We start from the raw sequence: 25,871 nt of genomic DNA, 5'->3' as shown, positions 1-25,871 counted from the left end.
ATGAGCTGCGGTTGAGGATGGTGGTTATGTACCAAGGAGTGGCAGCTGAGGATGGTGGTTATGTACTGGGGAGCACCGGTTGAGGATGGAGGTTATGTACCAAGGAGTGGCAGCTGAGGATGGTGGTTATGTACTGAGGAGCACCAGTTGAGGATGGTGGTTATGTACCAAGGAGTGGCAGCTGAGGATGGTGGTTATGTACTGGGGAGCACCGGTTGAGGATGGAGGTTATGTACCAAGGAGTGGCAGCTGAGGATGGTGGTTATGTACTGAGGAGCGGTGGTTGGGGATGGAGGTTATGTACTGGGGAGCACCGGTTGAGGATGGAGGTTATGTACCAAGGAGCGGCAGCTGAGGATGGTGGTTATGTACTGAGGAGTGGTGGTTGGGGATGGAGGTTATGTACTGGGGAGCACCGGTTGAGGATGGAGTTTATGTACCGAGGAGTGGCAGCTGAGGATGGTGTGGTTATGTACTGAGGAGCGGTGGTTGAGGTTGTGTCCTCACAGGGACAGATGAACAGGAGTGTGTTTGTTGCACATTCATAGACGTAGATTAAACAGATTGTGTTTTCTATGGGTTGATGAGCTAACAACGCCCTGCAGGACGAGTGTGTGTGCTTGATGTGCGCGTGTGTTTAATGTGCCTTCTGTTCCAAAGAAAATGAGCCTCACAGCGATTGACTATCTACACACACACACACACACACACACACACACACACACACACACACACACACACACACACACACACACACACACACACACACACACAGTAAATATCTCCACAGTGTGAATGGACAGATTTGGATCTTTGAGGACCGATGGAACAACAGCTTACATCTATTATCTGTGTGTGTGCGTGTCCAGCAGAGAGGATGCTGGGAAATAGTAATGAACTGGAACTGTCTAACTCAAAAGAACATTATATGTTTCCAACCTGCGCGTCCTCACACCGCTTTGTGTGTTTAACTGCTTTTTAAAAAACGCCTCAAAGCCCTCGAAAGTTTCTTAACTGCACAGTTTGTCCAGAAGCGATGGCCTTTAAGACGCACTCCCAAAACGACTAAGAGGCAGCTGCCAGTTTAGAGGTGCAGGATTAGGACAAGAGAACGACTTCACAGAAGCTCATTTGTACATTTAAAAAATGTGTCGTATTGATCAGCTGTCTGTCTTCTTCTCAGCCTGTCTGTCTGGTCATAGTCCAGAGTGTCATCTGGTCCAATCCAAAGATGACGACTTTGACTGGGAGCAGGGAGACACCAGAGACCGACCTTCCAGCCACCCCTGGATCCCTGCAGGTACTGCCTGTCTCTCTCTCTCTGTCTCTCTGTCTCTCTCTGTCTCTGTCTCTCTGTCTCTCTCTCTCTCTGTCTGTCTGTCTGTCTGTCTGTCTTTCGCCTGAATGAAGAAAACTCACCATCTGGCCATATGTTGCAGCCGCTGTTCCTTCACTGTGGTGGGAACCTGAGTCCTGAGCTCAAAGTCCAGTTCTACAAAATCATCAGTTGAAAAAAAAAAATCTAATTGCAGTCTGCTTCAGACTCAATGCTGTTCAGACAGAGCCAGGACCAGAACCAGAGAACAGACTTCTGAGAGAAACATTCCCAAATCCAAATTTGTTTTTAGTTCATAGATGGATACTAATTAGCATCAGCTCTATACTCTTAGCTGTGACAACACACAAAACATGACAAACACACTTTAACACACAGTAATATGTACTGTAACACACTGCAACACACAGTAACTCATGGGTTGCAGTGTGTTACAGTGTGTACTGCTGTGTTACAATGTATTACTGCTGTGTTACAATGTATCACTATGTGTTTTTGTGAGATACCGTGTGTTACAGCATGTTACAGCATGTTATCAAATGTAACAGTGTGTTGCAGGGTGTTATCGTGAGTTACAGTGTATTACTGTGTGTTACCATGTATTACAGCATGTTGCGGTGTGTTATCGTGAGTTACCATGTGTTAGTGTGTTGTAGTGTGTTATCATGATTTACAGTGTATTACTGTGTTGTAACACGGTAATACACTGCACCACACTGTGACACACTGCAACATACTGTAACACGCTGCAACACACTGTAACACATTGAAACATGCTGTAACATGCAGCAACACACTGAAACACACTAATATACTGTAACACACTGCGACACACTGAAACACTGTAATGCATTGTAATACACTGCAACACACTGCGACACACTATAACACACTGTAACACTGTAATACATTGTAATACACTGCAGCATACTGTAACACACTGTAATACACTGCAACACACTGAAACACACTGTAATACACTGCAACACACTGTAACGCACTATAACACACTGTAACACTGTAATACATTGTAATACACTGCAACATAGTGTAACACACTATAACATGCTGTAACACACTGTAATACACTGCAACACACTGAAACACACTGTAATATACTGTAATACACTGCAACACACTGAAACACACTGTAATACACTGCAACACACTGTAATGCACTATAACACTGTAACACTGTAATACATTGTAATACACTGCAACATACTGTAACACACTGCAACATGCTGTAAAATGCAGCAACACACTATAACATACTGAAACCACTGTAACACAATACAACATGCTGTAATATACTGCAGCACAGAGTAACACACTGTAATGCACTGCAACACACTGTAACACACGACAGCATGCTGTAACATGCTGTAACACACAGCAACACTGTAACACGGTGGAAGACACGGTAACACACTGCAACCTGTAACACACTGCAACATCCTGCAACACACTGCAACATGTGGTAACATGCTGTAGCACACTGCAACATGTGGTAACATACTGCAACACACAGTATTACAGTGCAACAGATCTCAGGCTCTTGCTTGCCTCTACTGGTGGTTGGCTGTCACTGCGGTATTGTATCACTTCCTGTTCCGGAGCACAGCGGTGTTTTGCTGTATCTGTTAGCTGTTTAATAGGCGCAGTTAGATTGATCTAGTTAACTAGATAACAATTTGTTTCACAGTGTAATCTTCACGTGCCTTAACTAAAGCACTCCCTCTGCTGAATCACCTCTAAATTATTTACACGTTATTCACTTTGCGTGTTTTTAGGAATCCGCTAGCTTAGCGCAGCTACTAGCTCTTAGCCGGTTTAGCATGGCGGCTTCTCCTGTCTCTCCCGCACTTTTCTGCTCTGGGTGTGAAATGTTTAGTTATTCCTCGGTCTCCTTTAGTAGTAATGGTACTTGTAATAAGTGTAGCTTATTCGTAGCTTTGGAGGCCAGGCTGGGTGAATTGGAGACTCGGCTCCGCACCGTGGAAAATTCTACAGCTAGCCAGGCCTCTGTAGTCGGTGCGGACGAAGGTAGCTTAGCCGCTGTTAGTTTCCCTCTGGCAGATCCCGAGCAGCCGGGAAAGCAGGCCGACTGGGTGACTGTGAGGAGGAAGCGTAGCCCTAAACAGAAGCCCCGTGTACACCGCCAACCTGTTCACATTTCTAACCGTTTTTCCCCACTCGGCGACACACCCGCCGAGGAACAAACTCTGGTTATTGGCGACTCTGTTTTGAGAAATGTGAAGTTAGCGACACCAGCAACCATCGTCAATTGTCTTCCGGGGGCCAGAGCAGGCGACATTGAAGGAAATTTGAAACTGCTGGCTAAGGCTAAGCGTAAATTTGGTAAGATTGTAATTCACGTCGGCAGTAATGACACCCGGTTACGCCAATCGGAGGTCACTAAAATTAACATTGAATCGGTGTGTAACTTTGCAAAAACAATGTCGGACTCTGTAGTTTTCTCTGGGCCCCTCCCCAATCGGACCGGGAGTGACATGTTTAGCCGCTTGTTCTCCTTGAATTGCTGGCTGTCTGAGTGGTGTCCAAAAAATGAGGTGGGCTTCATAGATAATTGGCAAAGCTTCTGGGGAAAACCTGGTCTTGTTAGGAGAGACGGCATCCATCCCACTTTGGATGGAGCAGCTCTCATTTCTAGAAATCTGGCCAATTTTCTTAAATCCTCCAAACCGTGACTATCCAGGGTTGGGACCAGGAAGCAGAGTTGTAGTCTTACACACCTCTCTGCAGCTTCTCTCCCCCTGCCATCCCCTCATTACCCCATCCCTGTAGAGACGGTGCCTGCTCCCAGACCACCAATAACCAGCAAAAATCTATTTAAGCATAAAAATTCAAAAAGAAAAAATAATATAGCACCTTCAACTGCACCACAGACTAAAACAGTTAAATGTGGTCTATTAAACATTAGGTCTCTCTCTTCTAAGTCCCTGTTGGTAAATGATATAATAATTGATCAACATATTGATTTATTCTGCCTTACAGAAACCTGGTTACAGCAGGATGAATATGTTAGTTTAAATGAGTCAACACCCCCGAGTCACACTAACTTCCAGAACGCTCGTAGCACAGGCCGAGGCGGAGGATTAGCAGCAATCTTCCATTCCAGCTTATTAATTAATCAAAAACCCAGACAGAGCTTTAATTCATTTGAAAGCTTGACTCTTAGTCTTGTCCATCCAAATTGGAAGTCCCAAAAACCAGTTTTATTTGTTATTATCTATCGTCCACCTGGTCGTTACTGTGAGTTTCTCTGTGAATTTTCAGAACTTTTGTCTGACTTAGTGCTTAGCTCAGATAAGATAATTATAGTGGGCGATTTTAACATCCACACAGATGCTGAGAATGACAGCCTCAACACTGCATTTAATCTATTATTAGACTCAATTGGCTTTGCTCAAAATGTAAATGAGTCCACCCACCACTTTAATCATATCTTAGATCTTGTTCTGACTTATGGTATGGAAATTGAAGACTTAACAGTATTCCCTGAAAACTCCCTTCTGTCTGATCATTTCTTAATAACATTTACATTTACTCTGATGGACTACCCAGCAGTGGGGAATAAGTTTCATTACACTAGAAGTCTTTCAGAAAGCGCTGTAACTAGGTTTAAGGATATGTTTCCTTCTTTATGTTCCCTAATGCCATATACCAACACAGTGCAGAGTAGCTACCTAAACTCTGTAAGTGAGATAGAGTATCTCGTCAATAGTTTTACATCCTCATTGAAGACAACTTTGGATGCTGTAGCTCCTCTGAAAAAGAGAGCTTTAAATCAGAAGTGCCTGACTCCGTGGTATAACTCACAAACTCGCAGCTTAAAGCAGATAACCCGTAAGTTGGAGAGGAAATGGCGTCTCAGTAATTTAGAAGATCTTCACTTAGCCTGGAAAAAGAGTCTGTTGCTCTATAAAAAAGCCCTCTGTAAAGTTAGGACATCTTACTGCTCATCACTAATTGAAGAAAATAAGAACAACCCCAGGTTTCTTTTCAGCATTGTAGCCAGGCTGACAAAGAGTCAGAGCTCTATTGAGCCGAGTATTCCTTTAACTTTAACTAGTAATGACTTCATGACTTTCTTTGCTAATAAAATTTTAACTATTAGAGAAAAAATTACTCATAACCATCCCAAAGACGTATCATTATCTTTGGCTGCTTTCAGTGATGCCGGTATTTGGTTAGACTCTTTCTCTCAGATTGTTCTGTCTGAGTTATTTTCATTAGTTACTTCATCCAAACCATCAACATGTTTATTAGACCCCATTCCTACCAGGCTGCTCAAGGACGCCCTACCATTATTTAATGCTTTGATCTTAAATATGATCAATCTATCTTTATTAGTTGGCTATGTACCACAGGCTTTTAAGGTGGCAGTAATTAAACCATTACTTAAAAAGCCATCACTTGACCCAGCTATCTTAGCTAATTATAGGCCAATCTCCAACCTTCCTTTTCTCTCAAAAATTCTTGGAAGGGTAGTTGTAAAACAGCTAACTGATCATCTGCAGAGGAATGGTCTATTTGAAGAGTTTCAGTCAGGTTTTAGAATTCATCATAGTACAGAAACAGCATTAGTGAAGGTTACAAATGATCTTCTTATGGCCTCAGACAGTGGACTCATCTCTGTGCTTGTTCTGTTAGACCTCAGTGCTGCTTTTGATACTGTTGACCATAACATTTTATTACAGAGATTAGAGCATGCCATAGGTTTTAAAGGCACTGCGCTGCGGTGGTTTGAATCATATTTATCTAATAGATTACAATTTGTTCATGTAAATGGGGAATCTTCTTCACAGACTAAGACCAATTTTATTCACTTTATACATGCTTCCCTTAGGCAGTATTATTAGACGGTATTGCTTAAATTTTCATTGTTACGCAGATGATACCCAGCTTTATCTATCCATGAAGCCAGAGGACACACACCAATTAGCTAAACTGCAGGATTGTCTTACAGACATAAGGACATGGATGACCTCTAATTTCCTGCTTTTAAACTCAGATAAAACTGAAGTTATTGTACTTGGCCCCACAAATCTTAGAAACATGGTGTCTAACCAGATCCTTACTCTGGATGGCATTACCCTGACCTCTAGTAATACTGTGAGAAATCTTGGAGTCATTTTTGATCAGGATATGTCATTCAAAGCGCATATTAAACAAATATGTAAGACTGCTTTTTTGCATTTACGCAATATCTCTAAAATTAGAAAGGTCTTGTCTCAGAGTGATGCTGAAAAACTAATTCATGCATTTATTTCCTCTAGGCTGGACTGTTGTAATTCATTATTATCAGGTTGTCCTAAAAGTTCCCTGAAAAGCCTTCAGTTAATTCAAAATGCTGCAGCTAGAGTACTGACGGGGACTAGAAGGAGAGAGCATATCTCACCCATATTTGCCTCTCTTCATTGGCTTCCTGTTAATTCTAGAATAGAATTTAAAATTCTTCTTCTTACTTATAAGGTTTTGAATAATCAGGTCCCATCTTATCTTAGGGACCTCGTAGTACCATATCACCCCAATAGAGCGCTTCGCTCTCAGACTGCGGGCTTACTTGTAGTTCCTAGGGTTTGTAAGAGTAGAATGGGAGGCAGAGCCTTCAGCTTTCAGGCTCCTCTCCTGTGGAACCAGCTCCCAATTCAGATCAGGGAGACAGACACCCTCTCTACTTTTAAGATTAGGCTTAAAACTTTCCTTTTTGCTAAAGCTTATAGTTAGGGCTGGATCAGGTGACCCTGAACCATCCCTTAGTTATGCTGCTATAGACTTAGACTGGTGGGGGGTTCCCATGATGCACTGTTTCTTTCTCTTTTTGCTCTGTATTCACCACTCTGCATTTAATCATTAGTGATTGATCTCTGCTCCCCTCCACAGCATGTCTTTTTCCTGGTTCTCTCCCTCAGCCCCAACCAGTCCCAGCAGAAGACTGCCCCTCACTGAGCCTGGTTCTGCTGGAGGTTTCTTCCTGTTAAAAGGGAGTTTTTCCTTCCCACTGTTGCCAAGTGCTTGCTCACAGGGGGTTGTTTTGACCGTTGGGGTTTTTACATAATTATTGTATGGCCTTGCCTTACAATATAAAGCGCCTTGGGGCAACTGTTTGTTGTGATTTGGCGCTATATAAATAAAATTGATTGATTGATTGAACACACTGTAACACACAGTACCACATGGTAACACATGATAACATGCAGTAACACACACTGTCTGCTGCTGACAGCAACCTCATTGTAACACCCTGTAACACAGTTTAACTGTGGGAGCAGAACAAAGCACAAAAGAACTTTTTGAATACATCCTTCACTTATTCCTGAAAAATGTGTGAAGTATTAAAAATGATCATTTTTCAGCATCAGAAAGTTGTCAGACAGAGAACAGAGTGTTAGCGCAGAGTGAGACGGCGGCTTCAGACAAAAAAATTCACCTGAAACGAGTCTGGAAAAAACAAAACCCACTGAAGGCTTTGAGAGGTGTGCACGTGTGTGTGTGCACGTGTTATCTGGTATTGAGCGGCGGTGAGTTATGGACGGACAGCGAGAGTTCACCACCGAGCCGCTCTGATAAGACAGAGTCTGTGTGATGTCGTTTGTCACATGCTCACAAAGGTTAAAGCCGCTGACGAATGAGAATGCAGCACTCTTAAATCACTGAGCCAATCACGTGAAAGACAGGCCCGGCGAGGACATGCACAGAGGAGGTGTTAGTTTGGTATTTAATGTGATTTATACGACAACAAGAGGAGGAGGCAGCACAGGAAGAAAGGAGAGGAGGGAGGGGAGGAGTAATGGAGAAGAAGACAGGAGAAGAGGAGCTGCAGAGAGGAGAGGAGGAAGATGGGGGAAGGCGATAGAGGAGGAGGAAGGTTAGGGGTGGATGGAGTAGAGGATGAAATGAGATGGAGGGAGTAAAAGTGGAGAGGAGGAGGACTGCAGGAGGAGAAGAAAGATGAGAACGTGGAGCAAAGAAAGAGGAAGGACTGAGGACAACAGGAGGAATTGAGGGCCGGAAAGAGGAGTAAGGAAAGGTAGAAGTAGAAGAGTAAATGAAAAGGAAGGAGGAGAAAAGGAAGTGTAAGACAGGTATAAAAGTACGTAGAAGGAGAGAAGAGATGGTGGGAGGAGACAAGGTGAAAAGGAGCAGGAAAGCTCAGCAGAAAGAGAGGAGGAGTTGAGAGGAAAGGAATAACAGAAATGGAGAGAAGGAGGAACATAAAGGGGAAGGAGGAGTGAGGGAAGAACAATAGGAGGCTAGAAGGAGAAGAAAGGAAAAGAGGGAAAATAAAGGATGGTACGAAAGGATGTGTGAAATAGGAAAGGAGAGGAATTAATAACAGAAAAAGAAAGAAGTTCATCACCTCCTTCTGAACAGTCAAGGAGGTCTGTGTGTGTGAACATGACTTTGGATGTGTTGTGGGGACTTACACTGGGAGACAAAAACTGGTGTTTGGTCAGAATCAGGATCAGAATCATGATTCGTCTTTTGCTAAACTACAGACTAAATTAATATGAGGTCCCCTGAAATCTATGAAAACATGCTGAGATTGTGTGCTTCTCTTACACACACACACACAAACATATACATGCGCACATACACACAGATGCAAACACACTCACGGACACAAGTGTTGTGCAGCAGGGCGATGCAGGTCATTAAATCTAACTAACCTCGCACCGCAAGGAGGCTGGTTGAGCGAGCTTCATATACACAGAGTGAGAGTGTGTGTGTGTGTGTGTGTGTGTGTGTGTGTGTGTGTGTGTGTGTGTGTGTGTGTGTGTGTGTGTGTGTGTGTGTGTGAGTGAGGTCATTCAGGTTTAAATTGGACCCACGTTATAAACCTGAGTTTTAGTTTGTTGTTAATATGGAGCACATCGTCCGAAAGACAATCTTGATTGACAGCAGGCTCTAAACAAATCGTTTTTGAGAACAGCACTTAAAAACCAGTCTGAAGAATCTGGTTTAGTTGATGTGTTTGCGGTTCAAAAGCCGTTTACACATGCATGTGAACACATGAAGAGCCAGCAGAGGGAGCTCTCAGCATCGCTGGAGTGTGACAAGGACAAACAAAAACTTTGTGTACGTTCACACATGGCTCTGTTTTGCTAACGTGCAGGAGCACTATGTGGAATCTCAAACAAAAATTTGATGGTGCTGATGCGCCATGAAATTCACTACTGCCACCTACAGGTTGGAGGACTGTGGCAGTTAAGACTCCTTTGTGTGATGTCATAAAAAGACATTGGCTCTGAAGCTCCTCAGATTCTGCAGCGTGAAGCAGATGAAGCAGTATTTATATTTGTAGCCGAACTCTTGATCCACTGAGATACCTGAACCACATAAAATGACAGCAGATAGATTGGGGGGTGGGTTCCATCAGGCCGCAAGGTTCCACAGTGTGGTGTATGTGGCACACAGAACACAGTCCTAAACATGACATCCACAGGAAGACACGCACACACACACACACACGCAGTCACATACACAGATATATATACAGACACACACACAGATACACACAGACACCTACAGACACACACACATACACACACAGACATATACACACAGACACACACACAAAGACACACGCAGACACACATGCAGACACACAGACATATACACGCAGACACACACACAAAGACAAACAGACACAAACAGACACATACAGACATACGAGGTCTGTTAGAAAAGTATCCGACCTTTTTATTTTTTTGCAAAAACCTGGTGGATTTGAATCACGTGTGCTTGCATGAGCCAGCCTTGAACCTTCGTGCGCATGTGTGATTTTTTTCACGCCTGTCGATTGCGTCATTTGCTTGTAAGCAGCCTTTGTGTGAGGATGGGTGGAGTCTCTCGTCGTTTTTTCTTTGCAAGGAAATGGCAGAACAACTGGAGCAGCACGACTGCATCAAATTTTGCCAGAAACTGAGCGACAGCCAGATGGAAACCATTCGGATTATTCAGACGGCTTTTGGTGACGATCCTCTGGGCATCACACAGATTAAGGAGCGGTACAACGGGTTTAAAGACGTCGGCACAACGGTGGAGAGTGAGCCGCGCTCCGGTCGGCCATCAACATGCTGAAATGACCAGATCATTTCCAAAGTGAATGCTGTGGTGATGCGGGACCGTCGTGTGACTATCTGAAAATTGTGGAAGAGCTGGGCATGTCACTACATGTCCTGTGAGGCTTCAAGACGGAGGCACTGTTGCTACGCCATCAGCTTCATGCCGATGAATTTCACCGCCACTCTTTTCATGGCAAAATCTTCTGTCACAGTGGAATGTGCCGAAAAAATGATGATGTCCACCTCTTCCGCAATTTTTCGGATAGTCACACGACGGTCCCACATCACCACAGCGTTCACTTTGGAATGATCCGGTCATTTCAGCATGTTGATGGCTGCCCGGAGAGCGGCTCGCTCTCCACCGTTGTGCGGCCGTCTTTAAACCGGTTGTACCGCTCCTTAATCTGTGTGATGCCCAGAGGATCGTCACCGAAAGCCGTCTGAATAATCCGAATGGTTTCCACCTGGCTGTCGCCCAGTTTCTGGCAAAATTTGATGCGCAGACACATGCACACAGACACAGACACACATGCACACACACAGACACACACAGAGACACTCAGACACACACAAATACATGCAGACAGACACATACACGTGCAAGCACACACGCAAACACACACAGACACAGACACACGCAGACACACAGACACATACACAGACATACAGACACAAACACAGGCACTTAGACGCATACATGCGCAGACACATGCACACAGACACAGACACACACAGGCACACGCACAGACACCTACACGACAAACACACAGACACACGCGAAGACACACACAGACACATACACCCACAGACACATACACCCACATACACACACAGACACACACGAAGACACACACAGACACATACAGACACACACACACAGACAGACACACGCATAGACACAGACACACTCGCAGACACACAGACACACACATGCAGACACACACACATTTACGCAGACACACAGACACATACAGACACCCACAGACACACACAGACACACTCGCAGACACACAGACACACACATGCAGACACACACACTTACACTCACAGACACACGCAGACACACACACATTTACGCAGACACACAGACACATACAGACACCCACAGACACACACATTTACGCAAACACAGACACACACACAGACACACACAGACACACACATGCAGACACTCACATACACAGAGACATACAGACACACACTCTGACACATACACACGCAAACACACACATAGACATGCGCAGACACACACACAGAAACACAGTTCCAGACACACGCAGACACACACACAAACACATACAGACAGACACAAACACAGACACATAGACACATACATGTGTAAACACACAGATACACACACACAAACACACACACAGACACACAAAGACACACACATGCACATACACATAGACACACAGACACATACAGACACACTCAGAAACACATGCAGACACACATAGACACACATGCGCTAACACAGGCAGACACTTACACGCACAAACGTACACAGACACAGACTCACACACAGACATATACACGCTTACACACACAGACACATACTTGTGTAAACACACACACATAAACACACACAGACACACACACATGCACCCACATGCAGACACACAGACACATACACCCACAAACACACACACAGGCAGATGCATGACAAACACACAGACGTGTCTGCGTGTATGTGTGTTTGCGCGTGTATGTGTGTCAGAGTGTGTGTCTGTGTGTATCTGTGTGTGTCTGCATGTGTGTCTATGGGTGTCTGTATGTGTCTGTGTGTCTGCGCAAATGTGTGTGTCTGCCTGTGTGTCTGTATGTGTGTGTGTGTCTGCGTGTCTTTGTGTGTGTATGTGTCTGTGTGTGCGTGTGTGTCTGTGTGCGTGTGTCTGCCCATGTATGTGTCTGTATGTCTCTGTGTGTGTGTGTCTGTATGTTTGTGTGTGTCTACGTGTGTGTCTGTGTGTGTGTCTGCATGTGAGTCTGTATGTGTCTGCGTGTATATGTCTGTCTGTGTCAGTGTGTGAGTCTGCGTGTCTGTGTGTGTCTGCGTGTGTGTGTGTCTGTGTGTGTAAGCGTGTATATGTCTGTGTGTGAGTGTGTGTCTGTGTGTACGTTTGTGCGTGTAAGTGTCTGTCGGCGCATGTGTGTCTATGTGTGTCTGTGTGTGTTTCTGTGTGTGTATCTGTATGTGTCTGTGTTTGTGGGTGTAAGTGTCTGTGTGTGTCTGCAAATGTCTGCATGTGTGTGTGTTTGCGGATGTGTGTGTTTGTGTGTCTGCACGTCTGTCTGTGTGCGTGTGTGTGTCTGCAAATGTCTGCATGTGTGACTGTGTATGTGTGTATTTGCGTGTTTATGTATGTGTGTGTCTGTGTGTATATGTGTGTGTGTCTGTGTATGTGTATATGTCTGTGTGTGTCTGTGTGAGTGTGTGTGTCTGCATGTGTCTGTGTTTCTGTGTGTGTTTGTGAGTGTGTATGTGTGTGTCTGTGTGTTTATGTGTGTGTGTTTACACATGTATGTGTCTGTGTGTGTGCGTGTGTGTCTGTGTGCGTGTGTCTGCGCATGTATGTGTCTATCTGTCTGTGTTTGTGTCTGTATGTCTCTGTGTGTGTCTGTATGTGTTTGTGTGTGTCTACGTGTGTGTCTGCGTGTGTGTCTGTGTGTATGTGTCTGTGTGTGTGTATGTCTGCGTGTCTATGTGTGTGTTTGTGCGCGTGTGTGTGTCAGAGTGTGTGTCTATGTATCTGTGTGTGTCTGGGTGTATCTGTGTGTGTCTGTATGTCTGTGTATATGTCAGTGCCTGCATGTGTGTGTCTGTGTGTCTGCGCGTGTGTCTGTATGTGTGTGTGTTTGTGGATGTATGTGTCTGTGTGTCTGTGCGTGTGTCTCTGTGTGTGTGTGTTTGTGGGTGTATGTGTCTGTGTGTCTGTGTGTATGTGTGTGTGTGTCTGTGTGTTTATGTGTGTGTTTACACATGTAAGTGTGTGTGTGTGCGTGTCTGTGTGTGTGTCTGTGTGTGTGTGGGCGTGTGTGTCTGCGCATGTATGTGTCTATGTGTCTGTATGTGTCTGTGTGTGTGTGTGTGTGTGTGTGTGTCTGCATGTGAGTCTGTATGTCTCTGTGTGTGTCTGTGTGTATATGTCTGTGTGTGTCTGCGTGTGTGTGTGTCTGTGTGTGTGTGTCTGTATGTGTCTATGTGTCTGTGTTTGTGTCTGTATGTGTCTGTGTGTGTCTGTAACTGTGTTTCTGTGTGTGTCTGCATGTGAGTCTATATGTCTCTGTGTGTCAGTGTGTGAGTGTGTGTGTCTGTGTGTGTCTGCTTGTGTGCGTGTCTGGGTGTGTCTGCGTGTGTCTATGTGTGTGTTTGCGTGTATGTGTCTGTATGTGTGTGTGTGTGTGTGTGTATCTGTGTGTCTGCTTGTATGTGTCTGTGTCTACATGTCTGTGAATGTGTGTGTGTCTGCGTGTGTCTGTGCGTGTCTATGTGTGCATTTGCGCATGTATGTGTGTCTGTGTGTATCTGTGTGTGTCTCTGTGTGTATGTGAGTGTCTGCATGTGTCTGTGTCTGTGTGTGAAACTCTTCAAATAGACCATTCCTCTGCAGATGATCAGTTAGCTGTTTTACAACTACCCTTTCAAGAATTTTTGAGAGAAAAGGAAGGTTGGAGATTGGCCTATAATTAGCTAAGATAGCTGGGTCAAGTGATGGCTTTTTAAGTAATGGTTTAATTACTGCCACCTTAAAAGCCTGTGGTACATAGCCAACTAATAAAGATAGATTGATCATATTTAAGATCGAAGCATTAAATAATGGTAGGGCTTCCTTGAGCAGCCTGGTAGGAATGAGGTCTAATAAACATGTTGATGGTTTGGAGGAAGTAACTAATGAAAATAACTCAGACAGAACAATTGGAGAGAAAGAGTCTAACCAAATACCAGCATCACTGAAAGCAGTCGAACATAAAGATTTGTCTTTGGGATGGTTATGAATAATTTTTTCTCTAATAGTTAAAATTTTATTTGCAAAGAAAGTCATGAAGTCATTACTAGTTAAAGTTAAAGGAATACTCGGCTCAATAGAGCTCTGACTCTTTGTCAGCCTGGCTACAGTGCTGAAAAGAAACCTGGGGTTGTTCTTATTTTCTTCAGTTAGTGATGAGTAGTAAGATGTCCTAGCTTTACGGAGGGCTTTTTTATAGAGCAACAGACTCTTTTTCCAGGCTAAATGAAGATCTTCTAAATTAGTGAGACGCCATTTCCTCTCCAGCTTACAGGTTATCTGCTTTAAGCTGCAAGTTTGTGGGTTATACCACGGAGTCAGGCACTTCTGATTTAAGGCTCTCTTTTTCAGAGGAGCTACAGCATCCAAAGTTGTGCTCAATGAGGATGTTAAAGCTATTGACGAGATAATCTATCTCACTCACAGAGTTTAGGTAGCTACTCTGCACTGTGTTGGTATATGGCATTAGAGAACATAACAAAGAAGGAATCATATCCTTAAACCTAGTTACAGCGCTTTCAGAAAGACTTCTACTGTAATGAAACTTATTCCCCACTGCTGGGTAGTCCATCAGAGTAAATGTAAATGTTATTAAGAAATGATCAGACAGAAGGGGATTTTCAGGGAATACTGTTAAGTCTTCAATTTCCATACCATAAGTCAGAACAAGATCTAAAGTGTGGTTAAAGTGGTGGGTGGACTCATTTACATTTTGAGCGAAGCCAGTTGAGTCTAATAATAGATTAAATGCAGTGTTGAGGCTGTTATTCTCAGCATCTGTGTGGATGTTAAAATCGCCCACTATAATTATCTTATCTGAGCTAAGCACTAAGTCAGACAAAAGGTATGAAAAATCACAAATAAACTCACAGTAACGACCAGGTGGACGATAGATAACAACAAATAAAACTGGTTTTTGGGACTTCCAATTTGGATGGACAAGACTAAGAGTCAAGCTTTCAAATGAATTAAAGCTCTGTTTGGGTCTTTGATTAATTAATAAGCTGGAGTGGAAGATTGCTGCTAATCCTCCCCCTCGGCCCGTGCTACGAGCATTCTGACAGTTAGTGTGACTCGGGGGTGTTGACTCATTTAAACTAACATATTCATCCTGCTGTAACCAGGTTTTTGTAAGGCAGAATAAATCAATATGTTGATCAATTATTATATCATTTACTAACAGGGACTTAGAAGAGAGAGACCTAATGTTTAATAGACCACATTTAACTGTTTTAGTCTGTGGTGCAGTTGAAGGTGCTATATTATTTTTTCTTTTTGAATTTTTATGCTTAAATAGATTTTTATTGGTTGTTGGTGGTCTGGGAGCAGGCACCATCTCTACGGGGATGGGGTAATGAGGGGATGGCAAGGGGAGAGAAGCTGCAGAGAGGTGTGTAAGACTACAACTCTGCTTCCTGGTCCCAACCCTGGATAGTCACGGTTTGGAGGGTTTAATAAAATTGGTCAGATTTCTGGAGATGAGAGCTGCTCCATCCAAAGTGGGATGGATGCCGTCTCTCCTAACAAGACCAGGTCTTCCCCAGAACCTTTGCCAATTATCTATGAAGCCCACCTCATTTTTTGGACACCACTCAGACAGCCAGCAATTCAAGGAGAACAAGCGGCTAAACATGTCACTCCCTGTCTGAGCCAGCCACCAGTAGACTGACCTCTACTGGTGGTTGGCTCTCACTGCGGTATTGTATCACTTCCTGTTCTGGAGCACAGCGGTGTTTTGCTGTATCTGTTAGCTGTTTAATCTGCGTAGTTAGATTGATCTAGATAACTAGATAACGATTTATTTCACAGTGTAATCTTCACGTGACTTAACTAAAGCACTCCCTCTGCTGAATCACCTCTAAATTATTTTCACATTCTTCACTTTGTGTGTTTTTAGGAATCCGCTAGCTTAGCGCAGCTATTAGCTCTTAGCTGGTTTAGCATGGCGGCTTCTCCTGTCTCTCCCGCACTTTTCTGCTCTGGGTGTGAAATGTTTAGTTCTTCCTCGGCCTCCTTTAGCAGTAATGGTACTTGTTCGTAGCTTTGGAGGCCAGGCTGGGCGAATTGGAGACTCGGCTCCGCACCTTTGAAAATCCTACAGCTATCCAGGCCCCTGTAGTTGGTGCAGACCAAGGTAGCTTAGCTGCCGTTAGCTGTCCCCCAGCAGATCCCGAGCAGCCAGGAAAGCAGGGCGGCTGAGTGACTGTGAGGAAGAAGCGTAGTCCTAAACAGAAGCCCCCTGTACACCACCAACCCGTTCACATCTCTAACCGTTTTTCCCCACTCGGCGAGACACCCGCCGAGGAACAAACTCTGGTTATTGGCGACTCTGTTTTGAGAAATGTGAAGTTAGCGACACCAGCAACCATAGTCAATTGTCTTCCGGGGGCCAGAGCAGGCGACATTGAAGGAAATTTGAAACTGCTGGCTAAGGCTAAGCGTAAATTTGGTTAGATTGTAATTCACGTCGGCAGTCACGTCTACACCCGGTTACTCCAATCGGTGGTCACTAAAATTAACATTGAATCGGTGTGTAACTTTGCAAAAACAATGTCGGATTCTGTAGTTTTCTCTGGGCCCCTCTCCAATCGGACCGAGTATGTGTCTCTGTGTGTGCAGACACACAGAGACACATACATGAGCAAACTCACACGCAGACACGCAGAAACACACAGACACATGCAGACACACACAGATACACACAGAGACACGTGCATACACACACAGACACGTGCAAACACACACAGACACACACTCACAAACACACACAGAAACACAGACACATGCAGACACACAGATACACACAGACACACTCACACAGACATATACACAGACACACACACATATACACACAGACACACACATACATAAACACGCAAATACACACATATGCAGACACACGCAGACACACACACACCCACAAACACGCACACATGCAGACATATGCAGACACACACAGACACTTACACCCACAAACACAGACACATACAGATACACACACAGAAACACACGCAGACACACATAGACACACATGCGCCGACAGACAGACACTTACACGCACAAACATACACACAGACACACACTCACACACAGACATATACACGCTTACACACACACACAGACACACACACATACAGACACACACAGACAAATACACGCAGACACACACACACACACAGACACATGCAGACACTCACATACACACAGAGACACACACAGATACACACAGACACACTCTGACACACATACATGCGCAAATGCACACATAGACACGCACAGACACACGCAGACACACACATTCACAGACATGTAGACACAGACACGTACACGCAGACACACAGATTCACACACACACACACATACAGACACACACTCAGACACATACACACATACACGCAAACACACACATAGACACACGCAGACACACCCAGACACACACACACGCAGACACACACAGACACACACACTCACACACTGACACACACAGAGACATATAGACTCACATGGAGACACACACAGAAACACAGTTACAGACACACACAGACACATACAGACACAAACACAGACACATAGACACATACAGACACACACACACAGACAGACACATACAGACACAGACACATAGACACATACATGCGCAGACACACACGCCCACACACACACAGACACGCACACACACACACTTACATGTGTAAACACACACATAAACACACAGACACACACACACATACACACAGACACATACATCCACAAACACACACACACACACACAGAGACACACACACAGACACATACATCCACAAACACACACACAGACACACACATGCAGACACAGACACATACAGACACACGCGCAGACACACAGACACACACAGATACATACACGCAGACACACACAGACGCACACATGCAGGCACTGAGATATACACAGACATACAGACACACAGATACACCCAGACACACACAGATACACAGGCACACACTCTGACACACATACACGCACAAACACACACATAGACACGCAGACATACACACACACAGACACATACACAGACACACACGCAGACACACACGTAGACACACACAAACATACAGACACACACAGAGACATACAGACACAAACACAGACAGATAGACACATACATGCGCAGACACACGCACACAGACACACACAGACACATACATGTGTAAACACACACACATAAACACACAGACACACACATACACACACAGACACACACACATACAGACACACAGGCAGACACACACATTTACGCAGACACACAGACACATAGACACACATGCGCTGACACAGACAGACACTTACACGCACAAACGTACACACAGACACACACAAACACAGACTCACACACAGACATATACATGCAGACACACACAGAAACACAGTTACAGACACGCAGACACACACAGAGACACACACAGGCACACGCAGACAGACACAGACACATACACCCACAAACACACACAGACACACACAGACAAATACACCCACAAACACACACACAGACACATACACGACAAACGCACACAGACACACGCAGACACGCACAGACACACGCAGATAGACACAGACAGACACAGACACAGAACACCCACAAACACACACAGACACATACAGACACACACGCAGACACACACATGCAGACACACATATACAGACACGCGCAGACACACATATGCAGACACACACAGACACACGCACAGACACACACACATACAGACACACATGTACGCAGACACACACGTAGACACACAAACACATGCAGACACTCACATACACACATAAATACGCACAGACACACGCAGACACACACACTCACAGACATGTAGACACACACACAGACACATACATGCAGACACACAGACACACGCAGACACACAGATACACACACGCACACACACATACAGACACACACTCAGACACACAGACACATACACGCAGACACACATAGACACACACAGACACTTACACGCACAGACACACACATACAGACACACATGTACGCAGACACACACACAGACACACAAACACATGCAGACACTCACATACACACATAAATACGCACAGACACACGCAGACACACACACACTCACAGACATGTAGACACACACACAGACACATACACGCAGACACACAGGCACACACGCAGACACACAGATACACACACGCACACACACACACAGATACAGACACACACATGTACGCAGACACACACAGACAAATACACACAGACACACACACACACAAACACATGCAGACACTCACATACACACATAGATACGCACAGACACACGCAGACACACACACACTCACAGACATGTAGACACACACACAGACACATACACGCAAACACACATAGACACACGCAGACACACACCCAGACTCACACAGACACGCACACATGCAGACACACAGATACACACGCAGACACACACAGAGACATATAGACTCACATACAGACACACACAAAAACACAGTTACAGACACACGCAGACACATACAGACACAAACACAGACACACACACAGACACGCACACACGCAGACACACACAGACATATACACACAGATACACACAGAGACATATAGACTCACATGCAGACACACACAGAAACACAGTTACAGACACACACAGACACACACAGACACATAGACACATACATGCGCAGACACACATGCGCGCGCACACACACACACACACACATACATGTGTAAACACACACATAAACACACATACACACACAGACACACATACACATACACTCACACGCAGACACACAGACACATACACCCACAAATACACACACACAGACACACACAGAGACACACAGACAGACACATACACACAGACACACACGCAGACACACACGTAGACACACACAAACACATACAGACACAAACACAGACAGATAGACACATACATGCGCAGACACACGCACACAGACACACACACAGACACATACATGTGTAAACACACACACATAAACACACAGACACACACATACACACACAGACACACACACATACAGACACACAGGCAGACACACAGACACATAGACACACATGCGCTGACACAGACAGACACTTACACGCACAAACGTACACACAGACACACACAAACACAGACTCACACACAGACATATACATGCAGACACACACAGAAACACAGTTACAGACACGCAAACACACACAGAGACACACACATGTAGACACACAAACACATACAGACACACACAGACACATACATGTGTAAACACAGACACACACAGGCACACGCAGACAGACACAGACAAATACACCCACAAACACAGACACATACACGACAAACGCACACAGACACACGCAGACACGCACAGACACACGCAGATAGACACAGACAGACACAGACACAGAACACCCACAAACACACACAGACACACACGCAGACACACACAGACACATACAGACACACACGCAGACACACACATGCAGACACACATATACAGACACGCGCAGACACACATATGCAGACACACACAGACACTTACACGCACAGACACACACACATACAGACACACACATGTACGCAGACACACACGTAGACACACAAACACATGCAGACACTCACATACACACATAAATACGCACAGACACACGCAGACACACACACACTCACAGACATGTAGACACACACACACAGACACATACACACAGACACACGCAGACACACAGATACACACACGCACACACACATACAGACACACACTCAGACACACAGACACATACACGCAGACACACATAGACACACACAGACACACGCACAGACACACACACATACAGACACACATGTACGCAGACACACACACAGACACACAAACAAATGCAGACACTCACATACACACATAAATACGCACAGACACACGCAGACACACACACACTCACAGACATGTAGACACACACACACAGACACATACACACAGACACACAGACACATGCAGACACGCAGATACACACATGCACACACACATACAGACACACACTCAGACACGCAGACACACATAGACACACGCAGACACACACCCAGACTCACACAGACACGCACGCAGACACACAAAGACACACACAGGTACACGCAGACAGACACATACACCCACAAACACACACAGACACACACGCAGACACACACAGACACAGACACATACACCCACAAACACACACACAGACACATACACGACAAATGCACACAGACACACGCAGACACGCACAGACACACGCAGACACAGACAGACACAGACACATAACACCCACAAACACACACAAACACACACACAGACACACACAGACACATACAGACACACACGCAGACACACACATGCACACATGCAGACACACATATACAGACACGCGCAGACACACATATGCAGACACACAGACACTTACACGCACAGACACACACATACAGACACACACATGTACGCAGACACACACAGACAAATACACACAGACACACACAAACACATGCAGACACTCACATACACACATAGATACGCACAGACACACGCAGACACACACACACTCACAGACATGTAGACACACACACAGACACATACACGCAGACACACAGGCACACACGCAGACACACAGATACACACACGCACACACACATACAGACACACACGTACGCAGACACACACAGACAAATACACACAGACACACACACACACAAACACATGCAGACACTCACATACACACATAGATACGCACAGACACACGCACACACACACACACTCACAGACATGTAGACACACACACAGACACATACACGCAAACACACATAGACACACGCAGACACACACCCAGACTCACACAGACACGCACACATGCAGACACACACAGATACAGACTCACACACTGACACACACAGAGACATATAGACTCACATGCAGACACACACAAAAACACAGTTACAGACACACGCAGACACATACAGACACAAACACAGACACACACACAGACACGCACACACGCAGACACACACAGACATATACACACAGATACACACAGAGACATATAGACTCACATGCAGACACACACAGAAACACAGTTACAGACACACACAGACACACACAGACACATAGACACATACATGCGCAGACACACATGCGAGCGCACACACACACACATACATGTGTAAACACACACATAAACACACATACACACACAGACACACAGACACATACACCCACAAATACACACACACAGACACACACAGAGACACACACACAGACACATACACACACAGACACAGACACATACAGACACATGCGCAGACACACAGACAGACACTTACACGCACAGACACACGAAGACATACACACACAGACACATGCAGACACACACACAGACATACACGCAGACACACACAGACACACACATGCAGGCACTCACATCTACGCAGACATACAGACACACACGCAGACACACACAGATACACACAGACACATACCCAGACACACACACACGCGCAAAAACACACATAGACACGCAGACATACACACACACGGACATGCAGACACACACACACATACACACAGACACAGGCACATAGACACACAGACACAGGCACATAGACACATACATGCGCAGACACACATGCGCACACACATATGAGCACACACACAGACATGCACACACACACACAGATACATACATGTGTAAACACACACACATAAACACAAGCAGACACACACAGACACACACAAAGACACACAGATATATATACACAAACACACACACACACACACATAGCTGTCTTTCCTTGTTGGTTTAAATGGAAGAAGTTCAGTCTTACGGGAAATGCGTTGCTGTCAGCGCGAGCAGCAGTAATCTTCTTTTCTGCCTCAAACACGTGCACACACCCACACATGTACACACACTTACACACGCACACACACTCGCTCACTCACCCTCGCGTGCACACACAGAGCTCATTTTGGGGAAACAAAGTGACTAACGAGGTTGTAACTCAGGAACCAATCACAGTGGCTGTAAATGCTGTAATCTGTAATCTGCTGACGGCGTTCCTGTGCAGAACAAACACGTTGTGATTGCGTTCTGTCGCACACGTGTCATCATGCAAAAGTCCGCTTACATGTGTGCAGTTTTTTTAAATAACAGGATTTTGTTTTTTATGACCTCAAACCAAAATTTCTGAGGATCTTTTAAAACTTTTCATTATAAATCAACAAAAGATGAAAAGATGTAGCTTGATGCTGTGGTTTGATGCTAACACAGCTGTAGTTAGATGGTCACCCTGCCATAGTTTGATGCTGTAGTTTGATGCTAACACAGCTGTAGTTTGATGCTCATCCAGCCGTAGTTTGATGCTCACACGGCTATAGTTTGATGCTGTGGTTTGATGCTGTAGTTTGATGCTCGCACAGCTGTAGTTCGATATTGTGGTTTGATGCTGTAGTCTGATGCTCGCCCAGCTGTAGTTTGATGCTCACACAGCTGTAGTTTGATACTGTGCTTTGATGCTGTAGTTTGATGATGCTGTAGTTTGGTGCTGTGGGTTGTTATCATGCAGTTTGACAGCTGATGTGGTTTGATGCTGTAGTTTGATGATTCTGTAGTTTGATGCTTACACAGCTGTAGTTTGATGCTCACCCAGCTGTAGTTTGATGCTCACACAGCTGTAGTTTGATGCTAACACTTCTGTGGTTTGATGCTCACACAGCTGTAGTTTGATACTGTGGTTTGATGCTCACACAGCTGTAGTTTAATGCTCACACAGCTGTAGTTTGTTGCTGTAGTTGATACTCACGCCGCTGTAGTTTGATGCTAACACCGCTGTGGTTTGGTGCTCACACAGCTGTAGTTAGATGGTCACACAGCTGTAGTTTAATGTTATTTGTTGCTGTAGTTGATGCTCACACAGCTGTAGTTTGATGCTAACACCGCTGTGGTTTGGTGCTCACCCAGCTGTAGTTTGATAGTGTGGCTTGATTCTGTAGTTTGATGCTCACACAGCTGTAGTTTGATACTGTGGGTTGTTAACATGTAGTTTGACAGCTGATGTGGTTTGATGCTGTAGTTTGATGAAGCTGTAGTTTGGTGCTGTGGTTGTTAACATGCAGTTTGACAGCTGATGGGGTTTAATGCTGCAGTTTGGTGATGCTGTAGTTTGATGATGCTGTAGTTTGCTGCTGTGGGTTGTTAACATGCAGTTTGACAGCTGATGGGGTTTGGTGCTGTAGTTTGGTGATGCTGTAGTTTGATGATGCTGTAGTTTGGTGCTGTGAGTTGTTAACATGCAGTTTGACAGCTGATGGCATTTGATGCTGTAGTTTGGTGATGTTGTAGTTTGGTGTTGTGAGTTGTTAACATGCAGTTTGACAGCTGATGGCATTTGATGCTGTAGTTTGGTGATGTTGTAGTTTGGTGCTGTGAGTTGTTAACATGCAGTTTGACAGCTGATGTGGTTTGATGCTGTAGTTTGGTGCTGTGAGTTGTTAACATGCAGTTTGACAGCTGATGTGGTTTGATGCTGTAGTTTGGTGCTGTGAGTTGTTAACATGCAGTTTGACATCTGATGTGGTTTGATGTTGTAGTTTGGTGCTGTGAGTTGTTAACATGCAGTTTGACAGCTGATGTGGTTTGATGCTGTAGTTTGGTGATGCTGTAGTTTGGTGCTGTGAGTTGTTAACATGCAGTTTGACAGCTGATGTGGTTTGATGCTGTAGTTGTTACGCACAGGTGTGGTTACATCCTCATTGAAGACAACCTTGGATGCTGTAGCTCCTCTGAAAAAGAGAGCTTTAAATCAGAAGTGTCTGACTCCGTGGTATAACTCCCAAACTCGTAGCTTAAAGCAGATAACCCGTAAGTTGGAGAGGAAATGGCGTCTCACTAATTTAGAAGATCTTCACTTAGCCTGGAAAAAGAGTTTGTTGCTCTATAAAAAAGCCCTCCGTAAAGCTAGGACATCTTTCTACTCATCACTAATTGAAGAAAATAAGAACAACCCCAGGTTTCTTTTCAGCACTGTAGCCAGGCTGACAAAGAGTCAGAGCTCTATTGAGCTGAGTATTCCATTAACTTTAACTAGTAATGACTTCATGACTTTCTTTGCTAACAAAATTTTGACTATTAGAGAAAAAATTACTCATAACCGTCCCAAAGATGTATCGTTATCTTTGGCTGCTTTCAGTGATGCCGGTATTTGGTTAGACTCTTTCTCTCCGATTGTTCTGTCTGAGTTATTTTCATTAGTTACTTCATCCAAACCATCAACATGTTTATTAGACCCCATTCCTACCAGGCTGCTCAAAGAAGTCCTACCATTATTCAATGCTTCAATCTTAAATATGATCAATCTATCTTTGTTAGTTGGTTATGTACCACAGGCCTTTAAGGTGGCAGTAATTAA

General features: G+C 44.7%; 1 protein-coding gene and 1 long non-coding RNA gene across 2 annotated transcripts in view; one reads left to right on the top strand and one right to left on the bottom strand.

Annotated features, from left to right (window-relative positions):
* The first annotated feature begins 1,138 nt into the window (after positions 1-1,138).
* The window catches only part of ptprma (protein tyrosine phosphatase receptor type Ma), a 535,684-nt gene continuing 510,951 nt past the window's right edge, over positions 1,139-25,871 (top strand). Inside the window, exon 1 of the mRNA XM_034183087.1 lies at positions 1,139-1,300. Coding sequence (XP_034038978.1) covers positions 1,147-1,300 — 154 coding nt within the window. The 5' untranslated portion in view covers positions 1,139-1,146. The remainder of the gene's footprint in view (positions 1,301-25,871) is intronic.
* LOC117521923 lies at positions 1,227-25,740 on the bottom strand. The gene is made up of 3 exons (XR_004564097.1): positions 25,730-25,740; positions 16,151-16,158; positions 1,227-1,307 (listed from the first exon to the last, which is right to left on the bottom strand). It is a non-coding gene; the product is annotated as an uncharacterized LOC117521923 (long non-coding RNA).

Source organism: Thalassophryne amazonica, chromosome 1 (genome assembly GCF_902500255.1).
Source record: "Thalassophryne amazonica chromosome 1, fThaAma1.1, whole genome shotgun sequence".
NCBI classification, from domain to species: Eukaryota; Metazoa; Chordata; class Actinopteri; order Batrachoidiformes; family Batrachoididae; genus Thalassophryne; species Thalassophryne amazonica.
The sequence above is the reverse complement of the archived record's forward strand: the minus strand, read 5'-3'. Positions and strand labels throughout refer to the sequence as shown.